The 20,298-nt window shown below is 48.0% G+C and overlaps 1 protein-coding gene across 1 annotated transcript in view; it reads right to left on the bottom strand.

Annotated features, from left to right (window-relative positions):
- MICU1 (mitochondrial calcium uptake 1) overlaps positions 1 to 20,298 on the bottom strand; it is a 145,368-nt gene that overhangs the window by 98,413 nt on the left and 26,657 nt on the right. The window contains exons 3-4 of the mRNA XM_054382170.1: positions 12,163 to 12,343; positions 984 to 1,146 (exon numbers count right to left, since the gene is read on the bottom strand). Of these exons, the coding sequence (XP_054238145.1) occupies positions 984 to 1,146; positions 12,163 to 12,343 (344 nt within the window). The remainder of the gene's footprint in view (positions 1 to 983; positions 1,147 to 12,162; positions 12,344 to 20,298) is intronic.

A 20,298-nucleotide genomic window follows, 5' to 3' on the forward strand; every position in this document is an offset into this window, starting at 1 on the left:
GTAAGACACTGTCATAGGTTGCCCAGAGAGGTGGTGGAAGCCCCATCCCTGGAACCTTTCCAGGTCAGGTTGTTTGGGACTCTGAGCAACCTGCTCTACTTGCAGATGTCCCTGCTGACTGCAAGAGGGTTGGATTTAAAGGTCTCTTCCAACACAAACCAGTCCACAATTTTATGATAAGTTTAAAGATTAGGTGAGAAGAGCCTGCAGGGTTTATCACAGTATCACAGCATATCAGAGGTTGGAAGGGACCTCAAGTGATCATCAGGTCCAACCCCCCTGCCAAAGCAGGATCACTTAGGGTAATCCACACAGGAATGTGTCCAGGTGGGTTTGGAAAGTCTCAATAGGAAGAGACTCCACAACCTCCCTGGGTAGCCTGCTCCAGTGCTCTGTCACCCTCACTGTAAAGAATTTTATCCTCATGTTGAGGTAAATCTTCTATGTTCCAGTTTGTATCCATTGTTCCTTGGCTCATTAGCGCACACCACCGAAAAGAGCCTGGCCCTCTCCACTTCACACCCCTCAGGTATTTATAAACATTGATGAGATTCCCTCTCAGCCTTCTCTTCTCCAGACTAAACAACCCCAAGGCTCTCAGTCTCTCTTCACAGGAGAGATGCTCAAGTCCCCTAATCATCCTTGAGGCTCTCTGTTGGATTCTCTCCAGCAGGTCTCTGCCTCTCTTGAACTGGGGAGCCCAAAACTGGACACAGCATTGCAGGTGTGGTCTCACCATGGCAGAGTAGATGGGGGAGAAGAATAGGCACCAGTATGGATTAGAGGCTGCCCTGCTGGAAAGCAGCTCCACAGAGAAAGACCTTGGAGTACTGATGGACAGCAAGTTCCCCATGGAACAACAATGTGCCCTTGTGGCTAAGAGAGCCAATGGCATCCTGGGGTGAATCAAGAAAAGTGTGTGCAGCAGGCTTACTCTCCTTCCCTGTCTTAGTTCCCCCCATTACTGCACAGCCATCACTTACTTTCTGGTTGCTTTTCATTGGGCGTTATGGACCTGACGAAGTCCTGCGGTGTCATGAACACCTCCGACTCCCCGTGCTCGTTTATCACTTTCAAAGTGGCAAAGTATCTGAAGATTTTGTCTGGTGTGGAGTAGGCTCTGATCCTGTTCTCGTATTCCATCACCTGGAAATGAAATATAACCAGCATGAGATGTGCATGGTTCACAGAATCGTGGGGTTTGGAAGGGACCTCTGGAGATCATCCAGTCAAACCCCACTGCTAAAACAGGGGCACCCACAGCAGCTTGCCCAGCATCACAATGTCCAGAAGGGTTTGGAATCTCTCAAGAGGTTTGGCTGCTTTGAGGAAACCATGACCTCCTCATTGCATCTTGGGGTGGCCCAGCTTAGCTCAGGCTGGGCCATGGGACCAACCCACCAGACAGGAGCAAGCTCCCAGCAAAGTCCTCACTGTTTTCTTACCATGTTCCTGCTGCCTTACATCTGTGCCTGTGGAAAGACTTTCTTCCTGTCACATAGGGTGACAAATGGTGACAAGTTAGTCTGGACAGGCTCTGCAGCTACAGTGTGTCTGGATAGGACAGTCACAGAATGTTAGGGCTTGGAAGGGACCTCTAGAGATCATCAAATCCAACCCCCTGCCAGAGCAGGATCACCCAGGGCAGGTCATACAGGAACACATCCTCGTGAGTCTTGAAAGTCTCCAGAGAAGGAAACTCCACAACCTCTCTGGGCAGCCTGCTCTAGAGCTCCAGCACCCTCACAGCAAAGAAGTTGCTCCTCTGGTTGAGGTGGAGCTTCCTGTGTTCCAGTTTGTATCCATTGCCCCTTCCCCTATCAGTGGGCACCAACGAAGAGACTGGCCCCATCTTCTTGACACCCACCCTTAAGGTATTTGTAAACATTGATCAGATCCCCTCTCAGGCTGCTCTTCTCCAGGCTAAACAGCCTTTCCTCATGAGAGAGATCTATTCCCTTGTCATTCCTGTAGCCCTCCCTTTGACTCTCTCCGATATTTCCCTGTCCCTCTTGAACTGGGAAGCCCAGAACTGGACACAATACTTCAGGTGAGGACTGACTAGGGCAGAGTAGAGGGGCAAGTGTGTTCCTCCCTCAACGCCTACGTTAGCAGCCAGCCGTAGTCCTCTGAAGCAACTTTGCAGCAGCACAACATTTGAAAGAAATCATAGAATCAGTCAGGGTTGAACGGGACTACAAGGATCATCTAGTTCCAACCCCCCTGCCGTGGGCAAGGACTACATCAGGCTGGCCAGTGCCTCATCCAGCCTGGCCTTAAACACCTCCAGGGATGGGGCCTCAACCATCTCTCTGGACAACCCATTCCAGGCTCTCACCACTCTCATGGGGAAGAACTTCTTCCTCACCTCCAGTCTGGATCTCCTGCAAGGCTCAAAAACTCTATTCTCAACCTCTGAACTACCAGGAAAGTTGGAAATACCAGCTCAGGATTAAGAGCAAGCAAAAAGGGTCCACTGATCAAAGCTATTGACAAGTTTTGACTCCTCAGGATGGCAGAAGACAAACAAATTAACAAAATCCCTGACCATGACTTGAAAAGCATTAGTATCACATTTGTGAATCCAAAGCAGCACAACATTTTAAGCACAGTGTTGAATGCTTTGATTTGTGATTAATAAATAAAGAAGAAAAAAAAAAAACAACAAGTCTTGGAGAGCTGGGAGAGACCTCTACTTTCAAGCTGAGTCTTGGAAAAAACTACTTGGAGCCACAGCTGGCTGCTCTGACACCCAACCTCATTTTTTCCCCTCTTTTCTATCACCTTGGCAAAATGCTGCAGTAACATTCTTTCCTCACTCCTCCTCCCCCCACCAACCTGCCACTTGCTAACTCTGCCAGTAATGATTATTTTGTACCTAGAACCATTTTCCCCAGGACACAGTTGGGATTAATCAAAGAGAAGAGAAAGCTTTTATAAACAAAAACCACACCATAAGGCCACAAGGGAGGGAAAGGGCACACTTCATAATGTATTAGAGCAGAAAACTTTCCTTTTCAGCTTTTTCTTCTTGATTATACATTATGTTTAACAGTCTATAATGTACTTGAAACCTTCAGTACTTCTGGCCAAGAGCCACAGGAAGAAAAAAAAAGCCCAGCAACAACCCAATGATCTGCTGGAAGAGAACAGACAAGATCAAGGGTACTTCCAAGGCAGCTGTAGATCATTTAAGGCTTCGGTTGTTTTTCAGCCTTGTCCTTTAACTTGAACAGCTTGTCCACACTGATATTTATCAGACACCCTCTCTAGTTTTTTCCGTATTTCCAGGATAAAACAAACCAAAGGCTTTCAATGTCCCAAGCCAGGCTTTGGTAAAGCAACTAGGAGAGTGCAAAGCCTCTCTCCTCCACCTTTGTTCCAGCTCACATCTCCAGCAAATGCATCCAGAGATGACATTATCTGTAATCCCAATAACCTAAAGCTTTCTCCCTATTCTTCTTAGCATCACCATAGCTTTTCCATAATTCAGAGATGTCCTTGCATCAACCACTACAACCAGCTCCCTCTTTCCTCCAGCCACCTGCATAGATGATTTTTTTTGTCCCTAGTCCCTTTTGCACCTATAATCAACAAACCTAATCCTGGGATTATTGCTTCAGTCCACAAGGACTTCCAAAGATAAGGGAGCTGGACTGAGAACAATTGCAAAGTTACAAGTTACAGAATCAGAGGATGGTAGGGTTTGGAAGTGACCTCTGGAGATCATCCAGGCAAGGCAGGTTCACCTAAAAAGTTGCTATCAGCTGAACCACAGTAGATAACAACATGAGCTTTTCTCAGCTCTTTCCAGCTTCAGCTGTCTGTCTACAGGTCCCACCTGGCTGGCAGGAACTTGTTAGGCCACAGTAATCTTTTGACCTGTGACGGCAGGTTCGTATCTCACTACTTCCTGTAGCATGACCTGATCTCATGAATAAACCCTACCCATCTTAATCAGTCAAAAACATACTTAAGTATTTTTAACTTCAAGCATGACTAAAACCAGCCAGAGTATCAAGGCCAGGACTGGAGCCAAGAGCAGACACTGCAGACCACGACCAGCAGATCCCTCCATCCATGACACCCTTCCACACAAGCTAAAACTCTTGTCTGCCTGAGGCTTTAAGTGACTCCAAATTTTCCACACCTGTGGAAGAACTTCTTGCAAGGCACTATCAACAGCTTTCTTTCAGTGCTGCTCTGAGTGGCACCTCTTTGACTCAGCACCTCCACCCATGCACCAGACCCTGACCCTTCTGCCAAGTAAAACCAGGTTTCATTTTATCCCATTCGACTTCACACCTGCAATGCATCTTCCCTCTGTGTCAATTTTGAGATCTAGCTAAGATGCTGCTGACAGGCCTGTTACTGTCAGGTGCTTTCCTCCTCATTTTTGGAGTATGGGCACTGCTGTTCCTTCCCTGACATCTTTATGAAGACTCCTCCCTGCCAGTCCATCACTCCACTGCCAGCTCTTTCTTATCCTCAAGCTCAGGGCACTCCTCCAGGCCTCTGTTTTACTGGTGTTAAACAGTCTACATTTTGTTTTGACTTTGGGCACAGCAATTTTCCAACACTTGATTCAGATACAAGCTGCAACCTCAATTCCACTATGATCATCACCTGCAACAGAACCTAAGCACCCCGTTCCTAGATGATTAGTCAGACATTGGAATTATCTCCCAGGGGAGCAGTGGATTCCCCTACATTGGGCAGTTTTAAGACACAGCCTGACAGGGTGCTGGGTCAGCTCATTCCAACTCCACCACCACCTAGAAAGTTGCTCCCAAATCAACACGGAGTGGCTCACAAAAGCTGACTACCAACACCAGCTACAAGAGCAGCTCCGGTCTCGGAGTGCAGCACAACAGCTCTGCATAGAGCTGCAAACCCAGAGGTTGTCCCCCTGCAGAAGTGGTCTGGGGCTTCCTCCCCACCAACAAAAGGAGCTGAATGCCTTCATAAAACCAGGACCTAAGTGTGCAGCAGGTGGGAAGCTGACTGTCTCGTTTTGCATTAAGTCCCCAAGCAACATCAGACAGCAAAGCAGGAAACTAAACATTTTTCACCACTTTCATCTTGTGAGGCAAAGTCTGCCAGGTCTGGCTAAAGAGAGCTGATCTCCCATCTCCACAAAAGCTCAAAGCAGTTGCTCCAAGCCCACTGCAGTATAAGAAACAGGTATTAGCTGTTAAGAGGCTGGAGTTTCAGATCCAAAGGGGAACACAATTGTGTACAGCTCCTCCAAGTTTCATGGTAAGCTACTGCTAATCACCTGCATCCTTTTGAGTACCAGCAACTGGCTGGGACATGCACAAAGCTACAAATCTCAGGACAAATACAACCCTGAAAAAACTGAGGAACAACAGCCTGGAATAAATCACAGTCTAGACCAAAAAAAAAAAAAGAAGTAGCACCTAAGCCACTCATTTAGTACCTTGCAGACTGTTTTCATCACGTTTCTTCCTCAAATTTTACAACAAGAAGTGAGCAAATGCAGCAACTTCTTCCTTTTTGCCTGCAGCTGAAGTCACAATTACTTCATTTTCATTGACATGATCTAATCAGCTGGCAAAACCTAACAAAAATGCTAGAACTTATCCCTCTGACTTCAAGACTGGATTGAACATGAAGCCAGGTCAAGAAGGGGACAGTCAAGACCCTGCAAATGGGAACAACTCCTTTATTCAAGCCTGGGTGCTAAAGACATAGTAGGTGATAACATGGGTGCCCTGTTTTCACTGTACAAGTGTGGAGTTAAAAGCACATGTGTATGGAATTTGGGGGTACAAACATCATTTGTGAAGTTTTTTTCCCCACTGCATCAAAACAATCTGGAAATAAAATAATCCCAGACAAGTGTTTCCTCCCCCTATGCCCTCTTGCACCTGCCTTGATCACAAAGTCATCTGAGTTGGAAGAGACCTTAAAAATCATCCAGTTCCAACCCCCCTGCCATGGGCAGGGACACCTCACACTAGCCCAGGTTGCTGAAGGCCCTGTCTAACCTGGCCTTGAACACCTCCAGAGAGGGGACATAAATAACCTCCCTGGGCAACCTGCTCCAGTGTTTCACCATCCTCACTGTAAAGAATTTCTTCCCAATATCCAGTCTAAATCTCCCATCTTCCAGCTTAAAGCCATTGTTCCTCATCCTGTCACTACAAGCCCCTGTAAAAAGTTCACCCCAGCTTTCTTGTAGCCCAAACTCTCCCAGCCTGTCCCTAGAACTTGCCCAGGGAGATGGTGGAAGCCTCATCCCTGGAGGTTTTCAAGGCCAGGCTGGATGTGGCTGTGAGCAACCTGCTCTAGTGTGAGGTGTCCCTGCCCATGGCAGGGGGGTTGGAACTGGATGATCCTTGAGGTCCCTTCCAACCATGACAATTCCCATTCTGTGATTCCATAGCAGAGGTAATTCCAGCTCTCTGATCATCTTTGTGTCCCTTCTCTAGACTCACTCCAACAGTTTGATATCCTCCTTGTGCTGGCGACAGAACTTGATGCAGTGGAGACCAGCCAAAAATTACCATAGAAAAGAGTCATAGAATCAGTCAGGGTTGGAAGGGACCACAAGGATCACCTAGTTCCAACCCCCCTGCCATGGGCAGGGACACCTCACACTAGATCAGGCTGGCCAGAGCCACATCCAGCCTGGCCTTAAACACCTCCAGGGATGGGGCCTCAACCACCTCCCTGGACAACCCATTCCAGGCTCTCACCACTCTCATGGGGAAGAACTTCTTCCTCACATCCAGTCTGAATTTCCCCACTTCCAGCTTTATTCCATTCCCCCCAGTCCTGTCACTACCTGATAGCCTAAAAAGTCCCTCCCCAGCTTTCTTGTAGCCCCCTTCAGATACTGGAAGGCCACAAGAAGGTCCCCTCAGAGCCTTCTCTTCTCCAGACTGAACAGCCCCAACTCTCTGTGTGTCCTCATAGGAGAGCAGCTCCAGTCCTCTGATCATCCTTGTGGCCCTTCTCTGGACACCTTCCAGCATGTCCATATCCCTCATGTAACAGGGGCTCCAGAACTGGATGCAGTACTCCAGGTGGGGTCTCAGCAGAGTGGAGTAGAGGAGGAGAATCACCTCCCTCACCCTGCTGGCCACACTTCTCCTGATGCAGCCCAGGCTCTGGTTGGCTTTCTGGGCTGCAAGTGCACATTGACAATTCTCAGCCTGTCCCCAGAACCACAGAGCCTCATCAGGGGCCTCTGGAAAGATTCTGCGACCAAAAGGGAAAAGTCCTTTTTTGGCATTTATTAAGAGAATGTCTACTGGAGGTGAAAGATAAGCAAGTAATCCCTAATGTTCTACAGGAGCAAAGCTGCTGTCCAGACAGACAATGTTTATGCTAAGCCTCTGGTTAAAAGGAAGAAAACTAAATGCTGTGTAAACATGAAAACAAAGCTCCAAATTAACATCTCAATTAACTTCCAGGGCATCACCAGGGCCTCCCTGAGCGTGGGGCAGAAGGGAATCTCTGGCAGCCCAGCTCCACCATGCACTTTTTAGCTGGGTACATGAATTAGGATTCAGGTTCTTTAGGTTTCCTCATGGACTGCATGCCAAAACAAAGTCTCAGCAGGGCTAGGACTCCCCAGGCAGCATACCTGCAGGACCCAGCAAACACTGCAAGTCTATCTTGATAAAGCAGTTCTAATGCTGCATGCAGACTTTGGAGCAAGCTAATTATCATCTCAGCCCACTCACATCATGTATTGTTGCTCATTAGCTTTCAAACCACAAAAACCCCTCAGGACAACCTTTTCCTTTCCTTTCCTTATGTAAGCAGGACCAATACAGGGCACAGGCTGCAGAACACCACATGCCCTGGAACCATCCACAGCCAGCCCAGCCCCAGCAGATGCTGAGTGATTTGTGTTTCAGCTTCCTCTTCAGTGAATCACTACCCAAAACAGCAATGTCAAGCCTAATTTATTATTTCACCACTAATGATCATCTTCATTAAAAGCAGCATTAGGATAACAAACAAGTGTTAAACACTTTCAATTGAGCTTATTTAGGATTTCCACCTCCCGAAAGAAAACCCCACAGGATTTTCAATTCATTAGGGGAAGAGTTGGGAAGGGTTTTTACTGTGGGTGGTGTTTGTTTTTAAAATATATAGAATGAGTCAGGAGCTCCTGAAGTGCTATACAACTGATTAGGGGAACAGCACATCCTGGGAGCAACCCTGATTTTGAGTCAGGAGCTGGGGCACACCTTCCTCTGTTACCTGAGTTGGAAACACTCAAGCATACCTCCTGAGGTGACTCACCAGGGAAACCACTGATCAAACACCAAGCCCACAACAGAGCTGCTCAAACAAACAGGATCACAGAACTGTCAGGGTTGGAAGGGACCTCAAAGATCATCCAGTTCCAACAGCCCCTGCCTTGGGCAGGGACACCTCACACTAGATCAGGTTTCTCAGAGCCCCAATTCAGCCTGGCCTTAGAAACTTCCAGGGATGGGGCTTCTACCACCTCCCTGGGCAACCTGTTCCAGCGTCTCACTACCTGGCACACAGGAGACTACCAGACCCATCCTGGATTCAATGAAGCAAAACCAATGCTGCCACTGAGGTCACAGAAGGTCCATTTTATCTCAAGGCTGGAGCAAAAAGGGCTAATGTTGACCAAAAGATTGTGAAGTCTGTTTTAAGCAGTGCTCTCCCTGCCGAAATTGCTGCTTCTGAGCATGAGAAAGGAAAGCTGGAGAAGGGCTGCAGGCTACACAATAACCCCACAGAGCTTTTGGCACTCCTCCATGCCTGGCTCATGTCTTGTTTGGAAAGTGTGGACACATTCCTCCCTGTCCAGTACAGGAGGGAAAGAACTGCTCAGCACAGGCACCTCTCCTAACTACCAGAGTAACAGTCCTCACATGCAAACAAACATTCTCTGGCTTCCCCAGCCAGAAGCAAGCATCCACACAAATCATTATTACATTTGCTCTATCAACAAAGGTGTGTTCTTAAGAGCGTGGATGAAGGCAGACTGTTTCTTTTCTCTTTGCAACCTGTCTCCAGCTGCTGGCACTGGGAAAAACAACCCTCCTGAGGGGTATATTGGCAAGACTCAAAGTTTTGCTGAAGCTGCCAGAGTACCTGATACCCAGTTGCCAAGAAAATTAGCAGAAGCCAAGAATTCACATTCCTGGACAATTTTAAGTATCCCAGCGTAGGACCTTAGAACATAACTTCACCAGCACATCACAACAGGGAGGGTTTGGAGCCCCAAATACCACAAGGCACTTGAACTGTCAAGTTGTGCAATCTCTTCTAACCAAGGATGGGTTATGATTCAGCAGCTTCCAATGCAACAGCCCTTCATTTGTAATAAAAAGCTGTTAAGCCACTCGCTGTGCCTAGCCACAATTTAACAACTAATGAGATGCAGCCTCCAGGATACTGACTTCAGAATAATTAATACGGGCAAATCACACAGAAAGGTATTGCAAAGAGCATACACTCCCATTCTCCTCTTTGGCACTGTCAGGGTAGTAAATCATCAAACACAGCCCAATAAAACTGTCATCCAGACAGGTTTTAAAAAAATAAAATACTGCTGTCTGCCAGCCCTCTGTTACAGGGCTCTCCATCAGACCAAACTGTACATCTTGTAATAACTTGCTGCAGATAGCAGCAAACTAGCTGTCAGACAGTTCTGAGGAACCCAAAAACTCTCAGGACTGCCCAACAGTGAAGGCAGATCACAAGTTGACAATATAGTCAATGAGTCAAGCTTTCCTCCTCTTGAGGAGAGGGCATAAGCATGGAGAAAGAGACAACTAACCATGAAATAAATAAAAGGAAAAATTCAAGTGGGCCTTTCCTATAACCTTCCCTTTCACACTCACAGGATCACAGCATGTTAGGGGTTGGAAGGGACCTCCAAAGATCATCAAGTCCAACCCCCCTGCCACAGCAGGACCATAGAATCCAGCACAGGTCACACAGGAATGCATCAGGATGGGGCTCGAAAGTCTCCAGAGAAGGAGACTCCACAACCTTTCAGCAGAGCCTGTTCCTCATAGTGAAGTTCCTCATGATGAGGTGGAACCTCCTGTGCTGTAGTCCATTACCCCTAGTCCTATCACAGAGTGCAACAGAGAACAGCCTTCCTCTTGACACCCAGCCCTCAGATATTTATAAACATTTATCAAATCCCTACTCAGTCTTCTCTTCTCCACACTAAACAGCCCCAGGGGTCTCAGCCTCTCCTGGTAGGGCAGTGCTCCAGTCCCATCATCCTGGTAGCTCTCCATTGGATTCTCCAGCAGATCCCTGTCCCTCTTGAACTGGGGAGCCCCAAACTGGATATGCAATATTCCAGGTGAGGTCTCATCCTCTGCTTCTTCCTACACACACTGGGCATGTTGACAGGTGAATGGATGGACTCACTGAGACATATGCTGAATGCCCTTGATGTAGTTTCAAAGCTTGTGCACTGATTCTCTACTTTGCATGCAGTGTCTTACATGTGCACTTGCAACCCATCAGGCCAAGGGCATCTGGGGCTGCATCAGAAGCAGCATGGCCAGCAGGTCCAGAGAGGTGATTCTGCCACTCTGCTCTGGTGAGATCTCACCTGCAGTCCTGTGTCCAGCTCTGGAGTCCTAATACAGGAAGAACATGGACCTGACAGAACATCCAGAGAGGTGGGACAAAAGTGATCAGGGGGCTGGAAGACAGGCTAAGAGAGCTGGGGTTGTTCAGCCTGGAGAAGACAAGGCTCCAGGCAGACCTAATGGCAGCCTTCCAGTACCTGAAGGAGGCTTACAAGAAGGCTGCAAAGGGACAGTTTACAAAGACCTAGAGTGACAGGAGGAGGGGCAATGGTTTTAAATCAGAGAAGAGGAGATTTAGACTGGATGTTAGGAACAAGTTCTGCACCACGGTAGCAGTGGAACACCAGAACAGTGTGGCAGTTTAGGCTGGGTGCCTACTGTTGCTGCCACATAAACGACACCTCTGGTGTCCCAAGTGTCCACCCAATAAGGTGTCCACAGGAAACAGTGTATTTCTACCCATAAATCCTTATAAAGCCTTATAAATCCATCTGCAAAGTCATTCTCTGCCTCTTTCTTCCCTCTCTGCCCCCACCGTTACCCGATAAGAGAGCATCTCAAGGCCTCTTAGGTCTGTCTAGGCCTAATGCCAGGAGGAGAAAGGAGGGTGGGGCAGTCTCAGACCTGGCCAGCCTGAGACTTGCCTAGCAGTGGGAGGGGGGGAAGAAAGAGCCCTGGGGGTTTTGGGTATACCCTCAGGTGGGAGAAGGGAAGGATTGGGAAGCCTTTGGGTGTTACGTAAGGGGCTCTGTATGCTTTGGGATATTCTTGGCACCACGCTTTGTAGTGTTTCGTAGTTTCACCAATTGCTTTTCCATTTAAACTTTCCATCACTCTCCAATCCGTTTGTGTGAGTCTCATTCTTTTGTCCCTCTCGGGGCAAGAGAGGATCTGTCTGGCCTACAACCAGCACAAACAGGTTGCCTGAGGAGGTGGTAGAGGCCCAAAGGTCCTTGAATGGAGACATTCAAGGTCAGGCTTGATGTGACTGAGCAGCCTGGGGATGTCCCTGCTCAATGCAAGGGGGTTGTACTACATGGTCTTCCAAGGTCCCTTTCAACTCAGAGCATTCTGTGATTCTATGATATTAACAGACACAAAGGCAGGAGCCTTGGCTTCTCCATCAGCCACGTCGCAGACATCCAAGTACACCAAATCAGAAAAGAGGTCTCCGTTTCAGAGGATCTCTGTGCTGTGTTTTCGAAACAAACAAGTTTCAAGCTAAAGAATCAAGGGAGGATGCCAAAAAAGTAGGTTCAAAACCAGTAAGATTCCTTAAAAATAAAGACAAGTACAGAGCAAAATCACACAGAATCCCAGTACGGTAGGGGCTGGAAGGAACCTCCGGAGATCATCAAGTCCTACCCCTTGCCAGAGCAGGTTGCACAGGACAGCATCCAGGTAGATTTCGAATGTGTCCAGAGAAGGAGACTGTGCCACCCCTCTGGGCAGCCTGTTGCTGTGTCCTCCCACCATCAAAGCCTGACTCTGTACCCCTGCTGTACCACAAGCAGCTCTTCTGCAGCTTCTCCTTTTCTCCACTGCTGTGCAATGGCTGCAGGTGTCACACCCCCAGGATTTGTACCTTGCGGTCCCTGAACCCAGAACGCTTCTTCTTCTTTCCTTCTGGCTGAGCCTCCTCATCACCTGATGCAACAGCCCTTCTGCCCTCACTGCTGCTGCTCTCCTCCTCCTCATGCTTCACCTTCTCACTCGCCTCTGTCCTTGCATCATGTTTCACTGAGGATGAGTTTTCTGCATAGGCCCTGCAGAAGGGAAAAGGAAACAGCAGTTTAAAGAAATTGAGAAGGGTGCCAAGGCTACAAAAGCAGCTCTGCCAGGCTCTCCCCAAGGCAAGCACCTGTTACAGTTCAGAACAGAGGACTGCAAAGCAAAAAGGAATGATCAGTCTCCTTGGGATGTTGTCTGCTTCTCCCAGCTGCAACTGGATTCCCACCCCACTCCTCATCCCTAACACCCAAACCAATCATCACGGGAAGTCTTCCCCAGCCCAAGAGTGCCAGGACAAATCAGTCAGTGAATGATCACACCCTCTCCCAAAAGCCACACATGCAGAAAAGACAACTGGGAAGGGCAAACCAAGCCTCCTCTACTGCTAAATTTCATCTATGCTCCCCTAAAAGAGATTTATATGCAGTGATAGGAATGTTTTTCACCATCAGGACTGCAGAATTCACAAAGAACAGTCTTTTTTGTTTCAGCTCAACTGATTTATTTTTTATCTCCAGCAGGTGACAGGCTGTTTTATTTCCATGCTCCACCAATGACTCTTCTCAACTTGGTGAAACAAGATTTGTGACAACAAAAACTGGAGCTGTTTATCCTCAAACTGAAAGCACTCTGGAAGAGCAAAGTACCCCTTTCTCCTTGCTGTTTCAGAGGTCTTCAGCAACCCTGCTTGTAGATCAAGACTCAATACTCAGAATCACTCAGTCTAAGCCATGAGCAACTTATGAATTGCAGCTGGCAACAGGGTGTTAAATAAACAGTGGGATAAGCCAGTCTGTGCCTTTCCTAAGCTTTACTTGCAAAGCAGTTAATAAAAACCATCAAATCATAGAACTGTTGAGGCTGGAAGAGACCTTTGAGATCAGAATATCTGAGGGCTGGGTGCCAAGAAGGAAGTTGCTCAGTTGAACCCTCTGACAGGACAAGGGGCAATGGATGGAAACTACAGCACAGGAACTTTCACCCCAACATGAGGAAGACCTTCTTTACTGTGAGGGTCACAGGGCACTGGAACAGGCTGCCCAGAGAGGTTGTGGAGTCTCTGGAGACTTTCCAGCTCTTTCTGGATGCATTCCTGTGTGACCTGCACTAGATTCTATGGTCCTGCTCCAGCAGGGGGGTTGGACTCAAAGATCTCCAGAGGTCCCTGCCAACCCCTAACATCCTGTGATCCTCAGAACTCAAATACTTTCACATTACTGGTGGGAAGCAAAAGCTTTATCATCATAGAATAGTTTGGGTTGGAATGAACCTTAAAGAATACCTAGTTCCAACCCCCTGCTATGAGCAGGGACACCTTCCACTACACCAGGATGCTCTGTCTGGTTTATTCTGGAATAAACTTAAGAATAAATACTTAGAGTAAATCATGATGATAGCAAATTAACTTTTGTTCTTATTGTGACAACTACTTGAACAAAGTACCAAAAGCCTTTGAACAACCACCAAGACCCCAGCATTAGAATCATAGATTAATTTTGGCTGGAAAAGACCTCTAAGATAATAAAGTCCAACTATTCTCTGACTATACCAAGTCTGGTGCTAAGCCATGTCCCTCAGCACCACATCTCTGCATCTTTTAAACACCTTCAGGAATGGGGTTCAAGCTTATTGCTGTGAAATGTAATAAACCCACAGCACTACAGCTGGGTTAAAGCACTGCATAGGTTTCTGATTCTTTCTGGGACAAAACACAGCTCCTATCACAAGGGTTTGATTTAATAAAACACACAAGTGCTTGGTGACCAGCAGTACTAAGCACACCTTCACATGTAACATGGGAACACTGGCCTTTCCTTTCTGGAAGGGTCCTGAGCCCTTATTTGCCAATGGATTTTATTTAGTCTTAAAGTATCGCAGAATCTTTGGAGTTGGAAGGGATCCCAAAAGATCATGAAGGGGACCTAAAAGAAGACTGGGAAAGGACTGTTTAGAAGGATGAGGGGCAATGGTTTGAAACTGGAGCAGGGTAGATTTAGGCTGGACATCAGGAGGAAGTTCTTCACAATGAGGATGGGGAAATACCAGACCAGGCTGCCCAGGGATGTGGTGCCCAGGAGGCCCCATCCCTGGAGACATTCAAGATGTGGCCCTGGGCAGCCTGATCTAATTGGAGGTGTCCCTTCTGACAGCAGCAGGGTTGTACAAGATGATCTTTGAGGGTCTCTTCCACCCTGATGCAGTCTGTGAATCTAGTCCAACCCCACTGCCAGCGCAGGACCACCTAGAATATCATCTGTAAGACCTCCACTGAACCCAACTGTCAGAGACAGGATCCAAACCCCACTCCTCTACATGCATCTCAAGACAAGGAAATTATTTCCCCAGAAGGGCCAGGCAGCTGATCTGTCTCTTGGAACGTGAAGTCCATGTTGGCACTTCTCCTGCAGCCTTTCCTGAAAGTTTAATCAGCACTGGCACATCCTTGTGGAGTTGTGGTTTTGGCTGATGTGCAGTTTGCTAGAATAAGCTGTTGCCAGCTGAGGCTACACCAGCAGTGCTGACAAGGAAAGCCCTTGTGTAGGCAGGAGACCAGTCTTAAGTAGCTCTGAGAGAACTTCTTGGAAAAAGGTGCTGGGGACAGAAAAGCAGTAGGAAATCAACTGCTTATCTACCCAGCCAAGCTATTCCATATTCAACATGCCAGAGAACAGCTCCACCAGGAAAGATTTGCTTTTGTAATGCTTGACTGGCAGCTAGCAAACCAGGGAAGGGAGAGATGAAATTCAAAAATCAAACATTTTCAGCAAATCCTACTCATTCCTCCAATCCATCACCCTGTCAAGTCAGCTGGCTACAACCATACAGACCCAGGCTGTTTGAATACAGAGGGCTTCCCCCTCACCCTCTAATTTATCCAGATTAACTAGCTCTGTTAGATCACCATCCCAGCACCAGCATACAAGCAAAAGGAGCTATGAGAATTAAAGCAGAGTCTGTAGCCTGCTTTTTGAGCAAAGGGTTGTTCAGCCTGGAGAAGAGAAGGCTCTGGGGAGACCTAATAGTGGCCTGCCAGTACCCGAGGGGGACCTACAAGAAGGTGCTGCAGAGGGACTGTTTGCAAAGGCCTGCAGTGATAGGATGGGGGGCAACGGTTTGAAACTAGAGGAAATTTAGATTGGATGTTAGGAACAAGTTCTGTACCATGAGGGTTGGGGAACACAGCAACAGGTACAGCCCAAGGAGGTACTTGAGGCCCCATCCCTGTAAATATTGAAGGTGAGGTTTGGCAAGGCTCTGAGCAACCTGATCTAGTGAAAGATATCTCTGCTTACTGCAGGGGAGTTAGACTAGATGACCTTTGAAGGTCCCTTCCAAACCAAACCATTTTACAATTCCTCACCTCCAGAGTGCAAACTACTCCCTGAATTAACCACTGAAGGATCTGCTCTCTAGGTACAGCTGTGTACTTCAACACCCTGCACAAACATCCTCTGATGAAATGTTTGGCTTCCAACATCTGCAGCGTCCATACTGCGCCCACACAGAGGAGTCTTTCAACACAGATGCCAGAGTAGGGCTGGAAAAACGCCACAGCTTCAGTAATCCCCACCTTGCTGGACTGCCATCGGCAAGGAAAGACTCCCCACCTCCTTTCATGATGAGAATGACTTTCCAATGGCATGCCTGTTCTGCACAAAAGAGAAGTGAAAGTACAAAGACTCCCTTCACTGCACGCCAAGATCAGCTGCCAGCAGCTCTCCACAGTGTGCCTGCCTCAGATCCTTGCTACCATGCTCCAATCCTCCCAGTCTCTTCTTTCCCCACCCGTGGCCCAGCAAATTCAATTTGAAGCAAAGAACGTATTTCCCAGCTGATTATTCATCTCTTCTTTCAATCCTTGGAGAAAGGCAACAATCAAGTGTTAGATGAGGTTTATCAACCTCAAAGAAAACCACTTAGAGGATTACTCAATGCTAAATTCTCACTTAGCAAATTGTTCTTCGAGGAAACCAAATGCATGCAAGTGTAGGATGCACATCCATGAAAGGATCCTGGGACTCACACCAGGCACTGGCACCACACTCTGCAGTTGCAGGTCTTCAATCAGAGAGATCACAATCCCTCAACTTGAAAGTATTTTTCGTCAATGAGCGACAGAAGCAGAACTGTGCTAAAATAACGAAGCTCTGTGCCAGAGATAACAGTGCTTGGTTATTCTAATCCTGGAAGCAGAAGAAAAGTATTTAGCTCTCAGGAAGGAAATGTAGGGAATCTAATAAGAAGTTGGGCAAAGACATTGCTACCAAACAGGAAGCAGGAGACAGGACTCCTTCTCGACAGATGTCTTCTTCAGTTGACTAGAGTTGTCACTCTCCCTGCAGGTTAACTTTTGGAGACATCCAAGTGAGATTTAAAAGCCACTTAGAGAATCATAGAATCATCAGGGTTGGAAAGGAGCCCAAGGATTATCCAGTTCCAACCCCCCTGCCATGGACAGGGACACCTCATACCACATCAGGCTGCCCAGAGCCACATCCAGCCTGGCTTTCAAAACTTCCAGGGATGAGGCTTCCACCACCTCTCTGGGCAACCTCTTCCAGTGTCTCACCACCCTCATGGGGAAGCATTTCTTCATAACATCTAATCTAAATCTGCCCTCCTCTAGCTTGGATCTATTCCCCCCAGTCCTATCACTCCCTGACACCCTCAAAAGTCCCTCACCAGCTCTCTTGTAGCCCCCTTCAGATACTGGAAGGCCACAAGAAGGTCTCCACAGAGCCTTCTCCCCTCCAGACTGAACAATCCCAACTCTCTCAGGCTGTCCTCATAGGAGACGAGCTCCAGCCCTCTGCTCATCCTCATGGCCCTTCTCTGGACACCTTCCAGCACCCCCAGATCCTTCTTGTACTAGGGACTCCAGAACTGGACCCAGAGCTCCAGGTGTGGTCTCAGCAGAGTGGAGCAGAGGGGGAGAATCACCTCCCTCACCCTGCTGACCACACTTCTCTTGCTGCAGCCCAGGCTCTGGTTGGCTTTCTGGGCTGCAAGTGCACACTAACTTAAAATTTGAGGCTTTCATGCTGAAATGCAAAAGCAAGCTTGAACCCAGCTTTCATAAATGGAGGCCACCTCCAGGGATCAGGAACATGTTCAGGGAGGCTCCTCAGTTCAACCCCTCTCAGGAACTGAATTAGCTGAAACTTGAATAAGAAACTAACCAGAAATGATGAAGATCCACTGCCCTATTTTTCAGGATGTCACCCCACTCACAGAACCTTTTACCACTTTGCTTCCTTCCTCACCTTTCATGGAACTGACATAAATTAGCACAAATTAGAATTTGTGGCAAGGATTGCAACGAACATACAAAAATTAAGACAGATTCTGGAGATGACTGTGAACAATTAGACAGAGGAGACAGTTCTGGATACCAGCCACAGCCTAAAATAGGTCCAAGAACATAAGGAGACAGCAGCCCAGTCTGAGATGTACATGTCCTTCCTTTCACCCCAGCCAGCAGCAGGAATGTCACCACAGGAAGCACTTCCAGCTACTCATAGTGCACTCCAAGGGAGAGCTGGACCAACAGAAGATGATCTGACAGGCAGCAGCAAGAATGGTCAAAGGTACAGGACACACTGTGGGGAAAAAATGGCCTAAATAAGTCAGACTGCTATAAGAAAGATGGAAAAGAGGGCAGTGAAATAACTGTAATGTACACAAACCAGTTGCTGCAGGACTGATCTCTTGATCCAGCATGGACAGGACATGCCTGAGGATGTCCCAAGGGAAGAGACTCAAGCCCAGGTCAGGGAGCAGCCTGTGCTCAGACACATACAGATGTATACAGGGGAACACTGCAGGCAGCTGCCAGGGGGGATTTATTCCATCACTGCTGTCTCCATCACCAGCAAATTGCTAAAAATAGGTGAGACAGCTGCCTGTCAGGATGAGCTGGGAGGCACCCAGCCCTGCCTTGGCAGCAGACCAGCTGATTTCTCACGCTCCCTCCTACGCCCCTCCGCTGCAGCCCAGTTTAGGCACTGGCGCCGGCGCGTGGGTGCAGACCAGAGCATGAGGACCTCTGCTTCAAGCCCCTTGAAGGGGACTGCTCTGAATGAGATGAACCTGAACAGGTTAAGGTCAGCTTCACTGTGGCAGTTTAGGCTGGGTGCCCCCTGCCACTGCTGCATGAGGTGCACCTCTGGTGTCCTGGGTGCCCACCCACAGGGGTGGACACAGGAAATGGTGTATTTCTACCCATAAGTCCTGCACCCTATAAGGCCATCTGCAGAGTCATTCTCTTCCTCTTTCTTCCCTCTCTGCTCCCCTGGGAGATGTCCTCTCTTATCGGGTAATGCCGGGGGAGTATCCTCAAGGCCTCTTAGGCCTGTCTGGGCCTAATGCCAGGAGGAGAATGGAGGGGGGAATTTCAGCTCACACCAACACACTCACCAGCTAACTTGGATCATGTGGGATAAGATGCTGCTCCTTAAAGATGACTTCCTCATAGCCTGCAGCGGAAAGCAATTGTGTCATGATGGTCATCAAAACTAATGACACATGCTGGAGACATCCTACTGACCTTACCCTAACATCCTCAAACTATGAATTTGTTAATTTCTGCATCCAGGAGACACCACTTATATTTCCAGAGCTCACCCCAGCTGAGGTATGGGAGTGCACCCCCAAGCTGCAGCCCTGAAGGATGCATGCAGCTGCTGTGCACAGGGAATCAAGCACAGAGCCACAAGCACATGAGCCTGCGTTCCTCAGCTCATGAATGCAGTGCTCACTTCAGCTTCTCTTGATCCAAACCATGTTTTGAAGGCTGACAAGCTCAGCAGCATTTCTCCCCCCATAAAAACAGCTGCAGATCCACTTGTATTTGCTCCTGGGCACAAAGGTGGTCCAGTGAGGCAAGACAAGGGAACGAAATCCCAGAGTGAGGTAGGCAGAGACGGTGAGAAGCATAGAATCATTGAGCTCAGAAAAGACCATCAGGATCAGTGAGTCCAACCATCATCCACCTCTTCCAAGTCTGGTGCTAAACTATGTCCCTCAGCACCACATCTACATCTTTTAAATATCATGGTAGAAGTTCCTCACCATGAGAATGGTGAGAGCCTGGAATGGGTTGTCCAGGGAGGTGGTTGAGGCCCCATCCCTGGAGGTGTTTAAGGCCAGGCTGGATGAGGTTCTAGCCAGCCTGATCTCGTGTGGGGTGTCCCTGCCCATGGCAAGGGGGTTGGAACTAGGTGATCCTTGTGGTCCCTTCCAACCCTGACTGATTCTATGATTCTATAATCTCCAGGAATAGGGATTCAGCTACCTCCCTGGGGAGTCTGTTCCAGCATTTGAGAACTATTTCAGGGAAGAAGTTTCTTGTAATGTCCAACATAAACCTCCCTTGGTGCAGCTTGGTCCTATCACTTGTTCCTTGGGAGAAGAGACCAACACCCACCAGGCTCCAATCTCCTTTCAGGGAGTTGTAGAGAGCAAGGAGGTCTGTGAGCCTCCTCCTCTCAGGCTAAACAACCCCAGTTCCCTCAGCTGCTCCTCACCAGACCTGTTCTCCAGACCCTTCACCAGCTTCACTGCACTTCTCTGGACCCACTCCATCACCTCCATGTCCTTCCTGAAGTGAGGGCCCCACAACTTAACCCAAGTTGTGTCCTCACCAGTACCAAGTATAGGGGGACAATCTCTTCCCTACTCCTGCTTGTCACACTAACACCAGGTAGGATGACCACATGAACCCAGAAAGATCACAGCTTGGCAGCCTGCTCTCTATCCCTGGTCAGCAAGCTCAGTGCTGTCACTTAACAGCATTTTGCAGGAAAAAGAAATTAGTATCTTCAGTTGGAAGAATAATGGAGGCAAAGCAAAGCCTTTTTATTTTTAAGATGCCCTCAAAACCAGAACAACTTCCCCATTTTTTATTACTTGTTTTTTTCACAACACTTGAGGGTTTCTAGGAACCTGGCTTTATCAGTTTGATATTATGAGATAACACATACAAGTAAGT

This window comes from Indicator indicator, chromosome 7 (assembly GCF_027791375.1).
Source record: "Indicator indicator isolate 239-I01 chromosome 7, UM_Iind_1.1, whole genome shotgun sequence".
NCBI classification, from domain to species: domain Eukaryota; kingdom Metazoa; phylum Chordata; class Aves; order Piciformes; family Indicatoridae; genus Indicator; species Indicator indicator.